The 14,289-nt window shown below is 41.5% G+C and overlaps 1 protein-coding gene across 4 annotated transcripts in view; it reads right to left on the bottom strand.

The window, feature by feature from the left end:
* Positions 1-14,289, bottom strand: part of STAMBP (STAM binding protein) — a 32,768-nt gene that overhangs the window by 7,362 nt on the left and 11,117 nt on the right. For all 4 annotated transcript variants that reach the window (XM_076000884.1, XM_012788678.2, XM_076000885.1 and 1 more), the window contains 5 exons: positions 10,775-10,850; positions 10,029-10,124; positions 8,314-8,680; positions 5,265-5,389; positions 4,220-4,357 (listed from right to left, as the gene is read on the bottom strand). In XM_076000884.1, coding sequence (XP_075856999.1) covers positions 4,220-4,357; positions 5,265-5,389; positions 8,314-8,680; positions 10,029-10,124; positions 10,775-10,850 — 802 coding nt within the window. The remainder of the gene's footprint in view (positions 1-4,219; positions 4,358-5,264; positions 5,390-8,313; positions 8,681-10,028; positions 10,125-10,774; positions 10,851-14,289) is intronic.

The raw sequence follows: 14,289 nt of genomic DNA, 5'->3' as shown, positions 1-14,289 counted from the left end.
CCAAAAACACAAATCTCCTGAGAAGCTTGTCAAAAGCCCAGACTCCTGTGCTCCACCCCTGGAAATATCCCATGAAAGGGAACATTTTTCTTTAAAGCTCACTAAACTATTCTTCTGGGCAGCCTTGTCTGAGAAGCACCCTCCACAGAATGCCGTGATAAGCTCACTGTGGATGAAGTCTTCAGGGCAGGAAATTGTTAGCTGAGTGGTGGAAGCAAATCCATACACGAGTCCTCATGGGGCTTCTAAGAACTTCAGGGACCAGTAGGGAAAAACAGTTTCTACTAGATCATAATATAATCCTTTAGACTGCTACAAAGCAATGGCCTGTGCCAACATCTCTCATCCCAGGGTGAGAACACAGGATTCTAACCAGGAGCCAACGAGACCCACAAAAGCCAATCCAGACCTACAATCTAAAGTTGAGAGGCCAGGCACAGTGGCTTACTCTTATAATCCCAGCATTCAGGGAGGCCAAGGTGGGAGGATGACTTGAGCTCAGAAGTTGGAGACCAGCCTGAGAAAGAGCGAGACTGTCTACTGAAAAACAGAAAAATTAGCTAGGGATTGTGGTGCATGCCTGTAGTCCCATCTACTCAGGAGGCTGAGGCAGGAGGATCACTTGAGCCTAGGAGTTTGAGGTTGCTATGAGCTACGCTGATGCCATAGCATTCTACCCAGGGCAATGGTGTAAGACTTTGTCTCAAAAACAAACAAAAACGAAAACAAAATACAGTTGGGTAGCCAGAAAGATAATAAAGAGACACACAGCAGGGGTACAATAAGCAACTGTTAAACTGAATCAAAAGACCTTCCTTTCACAGTCAGGTTTCTTGGATAGTTATGTTCACTGTGTCCACCCTGCTGGGATAGAGGAAGGCATGTCACTGAAGAGAAAACAATAGGACAAAGGAGCAGAGCAAGGAGAGTAAATGCTGAAGGCTGCCTGGGCACCTGGGCAGGAGCAGAATGGCCACAAGAGAAGATGATGAGGGCTAAGATGGGGCTGAGACAAGATGAGGAGTGCCTGGAATACTGGGTTGGGGGTTCAACAACAGTTGGTGACTAATCCATGACCATCTAAGTTTTTGACCAGGGAACCTGATTTACAGTTGGCAAAGTGCAGGAGGAAGAACTGATCTTTTACATTCTCCTCTTGCCAATTTTCAGATTTAAACAAACCTTATAGTCTGCTTTTTATTTATTTGTTTGTAATCCCAAATTAGGAAGGAATGGTACAGAAATATCATGGGGGGAAAAAGGCTAAACTACTATTAACTGAGGCTTTAAATTTGTTCCTAGCTGGGTCATCACCAATATTTAGAAATCCTTTTATTCTTCCATGGCTAAGTTCTATCTGAAGTCTAAACAGTAATTATTTCATACTTTCTCCCATCTCCTCCAGTTTCTAAATCCACCCTTGTCTCCCTCTTGTTTGACAGCAAACCTAGACTCCAACTTTACTGAAATCAAGATGGTCTGAGTTCCCTCAATCCCTCCAAATATCATTTCAAAACTCTCTGTATTTTCACCTCTCTTCCTTTAATCCTGTCTCAGAGGAATGAGTGTTTTCCTCCCCATATGAAGATGAATTTCTGTTTTATACTTTTGATTCAGTATTTCCCTACCACCACATTACTTTGTTTCTCCCACCCATTTACATCTCCTCCACTGGTAAAAACACATACAGATAACTACACATAAGAATGTGGATAAACCTTCAAAATGTTAAGCAACAGAAGCAAGACACCCATATACATATTGTATAATTCCATTTACAAAAAGGTCAAAATCAGGCAAAAGTAAACTATAGCCTTTTGGGATACACATTTAGATGGCAAAAGTAGAAGAAAGCAATGAAGAGAAGACCAGAAAAGTCAGAGGAGGGATTACCTGTATGAGGGAGGACATGTGACTAGGGTTGGGAGTGTACTTCTGGCAGTGTTCTATTTCCTGACTTTGGTGGTGTGTGCACACAGATGTTTGCTTAGATTTGTTAAAGTGTACATGTAGTTTCTGTGCTCTCTTATTTTATTTATTTATTTATTTTAATTTTTTTTTTAATTTATTTTTTCTTTTTCTTCAAGAGAAGGTAACAGACTCTGGAGGAATGTGCTCTCTTATGTATGTGTTATATTTCAAAATATAAAGCTTTTGAAAAACCAAAATCAAACCAAAACACATATTGAAGCTTTTTCACACTAAACAACTGCAACCATTCTCTCAACCCAGCTACTCCTTAGGCCACCACCGTCTCTCTCCTTTCCTCTAGAGCTAAGCTCCTCAGAATGGTAGTGTACATGCCGTTATTGCCACAACTTCAATCCCCATGACTTCTTTTTTTTTTTGAGACAGAGTCTCACTCCGTCCCCCCAGAAGAGTGCAGTGGTGTCACAGTAGCTCACTGCAACCACAAACTCCTGGGCTCAAGTGATCCTCTTGGCTCAACCTCCCAGGTAGCTGGGACTATAGGCAAGCATCATCATGCCCAGCTAATTTTTCTAATGTTTTCTTTTTTTGAGACAGAGTCTCACTTTGTTGCCCAGGCTAGAGTGAGTGCCGTGGCATCAGCCTAGCTCACAGCAACCTCAAACTCCTGGGCTCAAGTGATCCTACTGCCTCAGCATCCGAGTAGCTGGGACTACAGGCATGCACCACCATGCCCAGCTAATTTTTTCTATATATATTAGTTGCCCAATTAATTTCTTTCTATTTATAGTAGAGATGGGGTCTCGCTCTTGCTCAGGCTGGTTTTGAACTTCTGACCTTGAGCAATCTGCCCACTTTGGCCGCCCAGAGTGCTAGGATTACAGGCGTGAGCCACTGCGCCCTGCCTAATTTTTCTCTTTTTACTAAAGATGGGATCTTGCTCTTGCTCCCTGGCCTTGAACTCCTGAGCTCAAATGATCTTCTTGCCTTGGACTCCCATACTGCTAGGATTATAGGCATGAGCCTCTGCACCTAGCCTTCATGACTTCTAAAACCCTTACAATCTACCTCCACCACTGCCTAAAACCCACTAACTCAAGATCCTCAATGACCTCATCACATCCAACAGGCTGATCCAAGTCCTGATCATTCTGGAGCTCTCTAAAGCATCATTCACACCCTAGAATTTCTTCTTAAAGTGTTCCCTTCTGGTGGCTTCTGTGCCTTAACACTACTCTCACCTTTTTCATACAAGTTTTGCTTCATTATTGATTACTTTCTATGTTCCCCTAGGTAGCCTGTTCCCCAAGTTGCCAATGAGTCTCTTCCTGCTCTCAACACCCATCCCACTTCCAAGGTTTCCAAGGTCAGCTCTACATAGAAACTTCCAGATCCCTATCTCCTGCTTTGCTCTGCTCCTAAGTTCTAGCTTCACATTTCCAACTCGCTGATAACTACCTCAGTTTGATGTCTCACCAGAACCTGAAATTTAACATACTCAGAACTGAACCCCACTTCCAAAGGAAGTCCTCTTCCTGGATCCCCTACTTCTGCTTATGAGATGATCACTGTCAGGCCCCAAATCTCTGAGTCATCATTTATTGTTACTCATTATCCTTTATTACTCATTAACCAAATTCTCTGAAATCATATATTCATCTCTTCCTTCCCAAAAACAATGACATCACCCGAGCAGATCATTAAACTTTATGAGCAAACTCTCCCTGCCACAATCTACCTTAAAACTGCATTTATATTAAATTTTCTTAAGTATGGTTTTGATCACATCATTGCTTTGCTCAAAAACCTTTAAGAATTCTCCACATACTAAAAAGCATAATCATGCTGGGCGTGGTGGCTCATGCCTATAATCCTAGCATTCTGGGAGGCTGGGGCAGGAGGACTGCTTGAGGCCAGGGGTTTGAGACCAGCCTGAGCCACACAGTGAGACCCTGTCTCTACAAAATAATATTTAAAAAAATTAGCTGGATGTGGTGGTGTGTACCTATAGTCTCAGCTACTTAGGAGGCTGAGGAAGGAGGACTGCTTGCACCCAGGAATTCAAGGTTGCAGTGAGCTGTGACTGTGTTATTGCACTCCAGCCTACGCAACAGAGCTAGACTTCATCTTTAAATAACTAAACAAGAAAAGAAAGAAAAGAAAAGAAAGGTAAGGAAGGGAAGGGAAGGGAGGAAAGAAAGGAAAAAAGGAAGAAAGCAAGAAATGAGTAGTGTTTACAACACAATGAAAGAAAAGGAGACTAACCCTCAGAAAGCCCAGAATTTCTTACATGAATCCATCCTAGTGTGATGAGACCCTGCTGATCCTGTATGAGGAAAAGTTCTTCTTCATTCTCTGTGTTACAGTAATCAGATCCAGCACTTTGCTTGGGGATGAGAACATGAGTAATGGTAAATTCATTCCTCATCTGCCAAAGGAGAAAAGAGCTTGTCACAATTCCCTGGCACTCATGCAGCCCTGCACTGTCCTAACAGTGGAAAGTTAAACATCTGTACAACTGAAGGCCCCTCCCACCCAGCAGCAGTCCCTCACCTCAGAGGTTCACAATCTTGGCTGCTTGTGCACATTGCCCGAGATGCTTTGTAAAGGGACAGATGCCAAAGACCAACCCCAGAACTCTGCAGCTTGGGCAAATACCACATCCCTGTGGGAATTTCTCGGTACAGCCAAACAGGTCTACACATGATTGTTGAGGAGGTCCGGATAGAGTACCATTTCTCTTCCTTTGTTTGTGTCTAAAGTAGTTTCCTTTTCACTGTTTCCTTAAGTCCTTTTCATCCTTTAAGGTTCAGATTAAGTCTATTCCACTTCCTTCATTTATTCATTCAGTAATTAGTAATGGGTTTTTAAGTGCCTCCATTCGGTGATCTTTCCTTCCTCAAAATTTCCAGTGCTCATATCATACGTGCTATTCGGCATGCTATTTATCTTTTGGTGTGCCTCTCCCATCTTTGCAAAGTGACTGGCACTTTTCGTGGACATTTACTATGTGCTTTAGATATTTCATAATCCCAGGTCCTACCATAAAGTAGGTACTCCAAAAATGATATACAGATAATGAATGGATCTTCCTGCTAAATTTAAAATTAGGTATTTCTTAGTACTACCATTAACATAATAAGTTCAATTCAAGGGATTCTAAAAATCAAATACACGGTCACCCAATTCAAAGTGACACTACATTATGCAGTCCATGGTTCCTTCAGCAGAGGGTCAGCACAAAACTACCTGACCCTGGATATCTTCTCTGAGAGTCATGGGAGGCCATGGGAGAAAAAACAGTCTCAGCTCAGGAAAGACTTTGTTTTCTTTACCAGTTTTCCACAGAGAATTCCACATGTCTCCACTCCCCGGGCAGTGTTGGCGCTGGCTAACTGCAGAAACTGTGGGCACAGCCTGCCGGGCACCACCACGTGGCGCAATCCATCGATGGTAGGAACTGTAATGGAGAAAGGGGGAAAGTCTGAGACCACTGGACTGAGCTCCTCCAAGCAGACCTCACAGCTGGCAGCTCTGGGAGAGCCACGCTAACTCGCTGGGATCCCCCCAACTTCAGGCAATAGATGGGGATCTCATTCTAACGGCACCCAAAAGAGGGTTGTAAAGTCTCTACTCCAATTTCTGGCCACTGCTCTTGGGAGCACATTACTTCAAGAAAAGAAGAGTAGGCTTTAGTCATTCAAATTAAGAAAAGGGTAAGGTACGTACAACTTTAACAAAGTTCCTGAGATAGTTGGGAATTTTCTGTTGGAAACTAATATAAAGGGTTAAAAAGATTAGTTCTCTGCTGTGGTTTGAATGTGTCACCAAGGTTCATGTGTTGGAAAATTAATCCCTAGTGTGAAAGTGTTGACAGGCAGAACCTGTAAGAGGTGATTAGCTCAGGAGGGCTCTGGTTTTGGCCCATCTGCCCTTCTACCACAGGATGACACAGCAAGAAGGCCCTCACCACAGGGACCCCCCCATCTTGGATTTCCCAGTCTCTTGAACCATAAGTCAAATAAATTTCTGTTCATTATAAATTACTTAAGTATTTTGATATAGCAGCACAAGTGGATTAAGACACCGCCATTCATCTGAACTTTTAATTTTAAATCTCTCTTTTATTTCATTCTTTCTTTTTCTTGAGACAAAGTCTCACTCTGTTGCCTGGGCTAGAGTGCCTGGGCTCAAGCCATCCTCCTGCCTCAGCCTCCCAGATAGCTGGGACTAGAGGCATGTGCCACCATGCCTGGCTAATTTTTTCTATATATTTCAGTTGTTCAACTATTTTCTTTCTATTTTTTAAGTAGAGACGGGGTCTCGCTCTTGCTGAGGCTGGTCTTGAACTCTTGAGCTCAAACGATCTGCCTGACTCGGCTTCCCAGACTGCCAGGATTACAAGTGTGAGCCACAGCGCCCAGCCTCTCTTTTATTTCAGATAAGAATATCAGAGAGTATGACTTTCAAAGAAATACACCAGGATATATTCTTTATAACAGAAAAGAATTTGGGTATTTATTTCTGAACTTCATCTTTTAGAAGAAAGTTAAAATGCCAAACCAGAACAAAATAACCAAAATATAGTCTCGTCCCCCCCAAAAAGGCATGAATGAAGCAGCTCATAAAACCTGCCTCAGGATGCCAAGAATGGACCCAGTTCCTGAACACCATGGAGAAACCCTGTGAGAGAGCCAGCAAGCTAAAGTTAGGAAGCATCTTTCACAGCCAGATTTTCATGTTAAAAAAAAAAAAGTAAAAAAAGATAATTCTCCTTCTGCACATTCAGCAGCAAAATCTGAATAGCTGAAGAGGCAACAAAGTCATACCACAGTCACCTGGCAGTCTGATGATGGTATCTAAGGATTATGATTAGGTTTGGCACAGCCCTTTCCTTTCAGTTCAATGACTTCCCAAGTGCATACCAAGTAGACACTGTGCTCAGCCCACATGGAACACAAACATGAATAAGATTCAAGCCCCAACCTATAAGAAGTTAAAATCTAATTATTGACAAACGACTGACACTATCAGGTGAATAATCTAAATTGCATCAGAGACTGAAAGAACTCTAAGAGTTTTAAGGAGAACAGAATCAGTCTGATTGAAGGGAGGGAAATCTGGAAAAACTTCAAAGAAAAAAAACAGGGAAAGCAGGAAACAGAGAAAGGGGAATCTAGGTAGAAGGGAAATGTTAATAAATCTCTTTGAGTAAGATAGTCTAGCCATGTTCTGAGAACATTATAGTCCAATTTCACGGAGTATAGACTCTGTATGAATGAACAGTGGGAGATAGCCCACCAAGTAAATGTGCAGAAGCTCTAAAGGTCAGGCTTCAGAGTTCAGCCCTACTTACGCATTCTTACTTTTTTTTTTTTTTTGAGACAAAGTCTTGCTCTGTCCTCCTGGGTAGAGTGCAGGGTTGTGATCATAGCTCACTATAACCTCCAACTGCTGGACTCAAGCCATCCTCTTGCTTCAGCTTTCCAAGTAGTTGAGACTATTGGAGCTCGCCACCATACCTACCTAATTTTTCTATTTTTTGTACAGACATGGTCTTGCTCTTGCTCAGGCTGGTCTTGAACTCCTGGCTTCAAGCAATTTCCTGGCCTCAGCCTCCCAAAGTGCTAGGATTACAGGTGTGAGCCACTGTGCCTGGCCTTACATTGAGCTTTTAAGTGGATCCTTCTGCAAAGCTGACTTCCTGTTAATAACTACTTGAATGTTAACTTCTACCCTCCAAAATTTGTTCTAATGATCAAGGTTACTCATCATTTTGCCCCTAGTGTTATTTTCTGAGATTGCAAATTGTTGGTGAGAGGAGGAAAGACTGTTAATAGTTTTCAGGCCAGACTGAGTTCTCACCAAATATATACAATGTTTACCTTGACTAAGCTCCTTAAAGATTAGGAAGGCTTTCAGGGCAAGCACAATTCAGTAGCCCTTTTTTTATTTTTTGAAAGTCAGCTGTTGAATTGCACAGTGGTTTTATACATTTCAAATTTATTTTTACAAAAGGCTCAGTGGTCTCTAATTCACTTAACTTTTCCAATATCTGAAGTTCCCTTGTTGTCTAGTGGTTAGGATTTGGCGCTCTCCCTCAAATCTCTGCATAACACTTAAAAGTTGAGAGTCTAACTTTGAAGGACAGTTGTAACTTTTCAAAAAATTGACCCGGCCTCAGGTAAATTATATCATTCAAGCAAAGGCCACTTTTATAATACAGGCAGTGTGACACGACACAATACAGCAACACTTATCAAATGGGTTTCTGTGACTAAAGCCTATTAATCATATGACGGAGGTACTCTCGGGCTGGCTCCCCCAGAACGATGCTCTGTGTGGTGGCAACTGAGATGGAACAGGATCAGCACGTGTACTCACCACTCTCTGAGTTGCTCAGTGCTCCAGGTTTCAGGGACCTATCCACCACTGGTGGCTTAGCTGGCCTTACAGTTGTGTTACAGTCTAAAGGCTGTGTGGATGAGACAGGTGAGGTGGGGAACACATCTAAGGAGGGCTTTTCCAAGTCAGGCACCAGTGGGCCTCCTCGGCCAGGGTCCACCTTCCCAAACTCCTGTACAATTTTCAGTCGCTCTTTTTCTAGCTCCTGGTTCCGAATCATCTCCTCAAAGGCATGGAACTGTTCCTGTTCCAATTGCTGCTGCTTCTGCTGTGCTATCCTCTGTCTTTCCTTTTCTAGCTCCTGCTGGATGGCCATGTTACGGGCAAATTCCTCCGCTTCCTTCTTCTACAAATAAAGAAAAGGATTTAGGCCTCTACATCACCCCTCAGATGCCTTCACACCTCAGGAGAACAAGGCTTTTTAGCAGGGAGATTTCCAAAATGTACTTCTGCTCTGGCCTGATTTCCTAACTCAAAATTCATACTTCCCTTGTACTTTATATTCATGGAATACAGTCACACACACCCCTTCCTATCTGTATACCCACCTTCAAGGACAATTAAAGTCCCAATCCTCTTAGTACCTGTCCCCTTGATGACTCCAGTCAGTGCATTTCTTCTTTACTGAAATCCTGAAGCAACTTACTGTCTGTTCTCCATAAGCTGCACCACATACAGTTTTTATTCTCTAATTGTTCCATGTCTATATTCTGTATCGAAAGTAAGGCTGTAAAATAGAACCAAATCTAAACTTATACCTGATACGCTAAGGGTCTCTAATGAATTTTTTTTTCCCTAGTGATGGAGTCTCGTTGTCGCCCAGGCAAGAGTGCAGTGGCACAATGACAGCTTGCTGTAGCCTCGAATTCTTGGGCCTAAGGCATCCTCCATGTCAGCCTCTCAAGTAATTGGGCCTATAGGTGTGTGCCACCATGTCCAACTAATTTATTTTTTACTTTTTAGAGACAAGGCCTCACTATGTTGCTTAGGCTGGTCTCAAACTCCTGACCTCAAGCGATGCTCCCATTTTAGCCTTCTACTGAATTTTAACCCAAAATGAAGCCTCTGAAATTTTTCTGGTAATCAATTCAATATGCAGTGACATTTTAAACTACTAAGAAATATTAATTAATAACCTCCTACATTAAACTTTTCACTCACTCGGTGCCATAGAAATATACTCTTCATAGCTATTCACCCCTCTGCTGATATTCAACATCACAGTCCAGAATAGGGCACAGCAGACAGCTGCAGTGTGTATTCACATCTGGCCACTGGCAGTTCCCTGGGGCCTTCTCTGCATGTTTTACGTGACTCTTCCTAACAAGAATCATTAGAAAATGGCTTGAAAAATCGATTATTATAAACAGCTTCAGGTATCACCAAATGTGAATCAAATCCTCAAATTCTCTGATGGAAAAATGTATGTTTTGGTTACAATTTTCATTGTTCTTAAGGCTCTTACTCTAGATAGAGCAGACAGGCAATAGATTTTCTGTCTCCCAACTGACCCTCTTGAACAAGTAAGCTAAATCTGTGTTAGAAGCCTGAGCCTAAGCACTGGTGTTCTACTCTTTTGAGTTTCTGGCCTTTGCATAAAATTGCAGGACTGTTGAAATATCATGTTATAATCCCAGAGCACAGCCAAAGAAACCAAAATAATTTTTTCTTTTTCTTTGCTGTTATTTACTGACCTTTTCTTCATTATATTCTGTATATTCTTTGGTGTATCGTTTTAATAGTTCTGCCTTCAGTTCTTCTGCCTTGGGAAATGCAATTTCCTTTAATTTCTGAAATAAAAACCAGAAAACAGAATTAGAAACAATGTCAGCTAAGTAAGAAGAGAAAAGAAGACTTAAGTCAAACTGGCAATGGCAACAATGTTTCCCAAAATGATATAAAATACCCCCTATTGGTTGGGCGTGGTGGCTCACACCTATAATCCTAGCACTCTGGGAGGCTGAGGTGGGAGGATCGCTCAAGGTCAGGAGTTTGAAATCAGCCTGAGCAAGAGTGAGACCCCATCTCTATTAAAAATAGAAAGAAATTAATTGCCCAACTAATACATATAGAAAAAATCAGCTGGACATGGTGGTACATGCCTGTAGTCCCAGCTTCTCGGGAGGCTAAGGCAGAAAGGATCGCCTGAGCCCAGAAGTTTGAGGTTGCTGTGAGCTAGGCAGATGCCATGGCACTCTAGCCCGGGCAACAGAGTGAGACTCTGTCTCAAAAAAAAAAAAAATAAATAAAATAAAATAAAATAAAATAAAATACCCCCTACTGTAGCATATGTGCAACCTCATAACTCTTCTAGTAAAATGGCCTTATCTCCTACTGCAGGATTTGATGCTCAGATGCAGAGACTAATACTATTATCTTGAAGTAAGACTATGATGCTTTGAAGCTTTTAGATGGGCAAACAATGAAAGTGAAGACCCACCTTTACCGTGTCTTTCTTTTCAGGAATGACAGCAGATTTGTAATCTCGATGCTTTGGCAGTTTCTCAATAAAAAGCCTGAGGGAACAGATCAAAATGACTATGATACAAAGACAATGTTCAAATCTTTGGCCAGGCGTGGTGGCTTATGCCTGTAATCCTAGAACTCTGGGAGGCCGAGGCAGGAGGATTGCTCAAGGTCAGAAGTTCAAAACCAGCCTGAGCAAAAGTGAGACCCAGCCTCTACTCAAAATAGAAAGAAATTAATTGGCCAACTAAAAATATATAGAAAAAAATTAGCCAGGCATGGTGACGCATGCCTGTAGTCCCAGCTACTCAGGAGGCTGAGGCAGGAGGATTGCCTGAGCCCAGGAGTTTAAGGTTGCTGTGAGCTAGGCTGACGCCACAGCACTCTAGTCCGAGCAACAGAATGAGACTGTGTCTCAAAAAAGAAAAAAAATGTCCAAATCTCTGTAGGACCCTGAAGCAGTGCAACTCTTCCCTTATCCTGCAGCTCTCACATGAAGGGTTTCTAGAGGTGTAGGGGAGGGAGAGCAGGCACACTCAGCCAGGCCATGGTTCCTTTCCATATCTAGGCCTGTAAAGAGCCCAAGTCTTTCTCTTCTCCCAAACCAGGTATGTGGCAGCAAGCACCAGACTTCTACAACAAAAAGGATGGCTAGAAAAAAAATAAGAGCCTTTCCTGTGCCCCAAAATGTACCTCCAAAGAAAGAGATCCTTTTCTTTTTGTAATGTGACAGGCTTTCTAAGGAAAGGGCCTCCGTCACAAAACATTCTTTGAAAAATATTTTGGCAGCCCTGGGAAGGAGGCTAAGAGAAAAACCATGTTCAATTACTACTTCTAGCCTTTATGTGACCTTTAACTTTGACTTTTTTTCCTTTAGAATTTATCTTCATTCAAGGAACATTCCTTTGCATCATAGTTAGCGTGGAAACACTTAGCACATGTATTATATACATGTAATATGTACATATTACACGTGTATAGTATACATTACGATCATTTATGAAAAGTGCTTAGATAAATATAAAATGCTAGATTTTCTCTTTCAGTTCTTGTCCTTGGCTATAAAGCTCAGTGTGAAGAATAAACTGAATCAAGTCATAGACCTTTAACATTTATAATCTCTACTTAGAGACCGTAAAAACAAACAGAAGTCCAGTAACTTGTCACAGGAGGAAAGTGGCAGACTTAAAATGTCAATGCTAGCAGGCCAGCTCCAGAGCATCTTTTAACCATTACACCATACTGCTTCCTCATGGCTCCTGGCATGTGTGGAACTATTGGAGAGGTTCTGAACAAAGATCTCTTTTAAATTGAGGGTAGCTTTCCCAAAGCTCTAAAATACTATACTCTAGTTGGGATAAACTAATTCTTCTCTACTTTGTGCCCACGGAGTAGGAGTAAATGGAGGAGGAAACCTCAGTAAGGGAAAAAGGAAATGACTCTCACCAAAACAAACCCTCTTTAGATAAGCTCTCCTCCTTCAGGTCTATATTAGGTACATGAAAATTTCATTTCAATCCTAGTTGACAAGGCTCCTCAGGGAGGGATGAATTCTACAATCAAAATGGTTCTAAAAATCTTCCCTTTGTGTTCACGAAAAAGATATAAAAGTTTCCTTGAAGTTTATATTTAAAACAAGTACAGAGTCATTTGTTTAAACCATAAAGTCCTGGAAAAGATATTAAGATGAATAAGATATAGTTCTTACATTCTAGAGACATAATTCAGTAGATCTTGCCTTGGTCCCCAAAGACAAAGATGTATATTTTCTACCTTCAGCAGGCTGAGTGTGCTTTACATTGAGGCCTGAATCTGGCAAGAAAGCAGCATGTCATATAAATACCACACTTTACGTTCACTGAGGCTCTTGTTCCAGAACTGGACTGTAAACTCCCTGGGGCCAGAGATTTCTGTTTAATGCTTTTTGTATACTCCTCTAAAGCCAGCATAGTGCCTTGTATAAGGAGGCGCTCAATAAATATTTGATAAATGAAATGGTCTTAGCCTTTGGATAAATCGAGTGAAGAAAAGAAAATAAAGTGTAAAATAAAGTGTAAAAAAGTGTATACAGTATGGTACTTTATGTGTAAGAAAGGGGGAACATTATATATACATACGTATATACAATAAGTCTTCAACAGTGTCAACAGGTTCTTGGAAACTGCAACTTTAAGTGAAATGACATACAAGGAAACTAGTTTTACCATAGACTAATTGACACATACACGAGTTAAGATACTATGGTATATTTCTGGTCACAAACACATCACTAAACTTCTAAATGTTGAACTTCTAACACTTCTAATATTAGACATTGAAGTAAATGTGAGCTATATATACATTTAAGAAGATTAATAAAAACAAGAAAGATCACTGTTTATCCACTTATTCCAGTTCAGGGTCACAGGTGGCCAGAGCCCATCCAGGCAGCTCAGAGCTCAAGGTGGGAGCCAGCCCTGGATAGGACCCATCCCAGGATACACTAACACACACATCCACACTCACTCAGACTCAGAGAATTTTTTTATGCTAATTCACCCAACATATACATCTTTGGGATGTGGGAGGAAGCCAGAGAACCCAGAGAAAACCCACAAAGACATACAGAGAACATGCAGACCCTACACAGTGGCCCTGGCTGGGAATCGATTTTTTTTCTCATCAATGTTACAACAAAATGACACTGAACAAAAGGACCTGCTGTATTTCATTATTTTGCTTGTAAGTATACTAAGATACAGGAAGTATACACAGAAACTAATAAAAGTAGAAGGCAGGGGAAATAGAATGAGATAAGAGTGGGAATGACATTTCTCACCAAATGCCTTTTTATATTTTTTGACTTTGAACCATGTAATGGAATCTAGTTTACAAGTAAAGAAAAAACTCCTGGACCCATACATGAATACCTTGCCCTTGTTTCAGCAGTAGTAGTCAATTTTCTGAATGGGGATATGGGCAGAAAGGTCTCTTGAAAACAGACAATGGGCAACATAACCCATTACCCATACTGGAGGTAAAAGAGCTCAGTGGTGAGGAGGGCAGGCCATAGAGCCACTGTGCCTGGGCTCAAAATCCGGCTTTGCCATTTACTAGCCTTGCGACCTTGGGCAAATCACTTAATCTCACCATCCTTCAGTTTCTCTACATATAAATTACATAGATGGAGATAAACTAGTACACCCTGATAGGGTTGCTGTGACACTTAGGTAATAAAAATAAAGAGCTAAGCATAGTATCTAGCACATAGCCAACATCTGCTATGTACTTACATGATTATCTTTACTAATAAACAAACCAACAAAAATATGATCAGGTCAGGCATAGTGGCTCATGCCTGTAATCCCAGCATTTTGGGAGGCTGAGGCTGAAGTGCTTGAGGCCAGGAGTTCAAGACCTGCCTGAGCAACATAGCAAGACCACTTTTCTATAAGAAATTAGCCAGGTGTGATGGTGTGCACCTGTAGTCCTAACTACTCTGGGGGCTCC

This window comes from Microcebus murinus, chromosome 3 (genome assembly GCF_040939455.1).
Source record: "Microcebus murinus isolate Inina chromosome 3, M.murinus_Inina_mat1.0, whole genome shotgun sequence".
Classification (NCBI taxonomy): Eukaryota; Metazoa; Chordata; class Mammalia; order Primates; family Cheirogaleidae; genus Microcebus; species Microcebus murinus.
The sequence above is the reverse complement of the archived record's forward strand: the minus strand, read 5'-3'. Positions and strand labels throughout refer to the sequence as shown.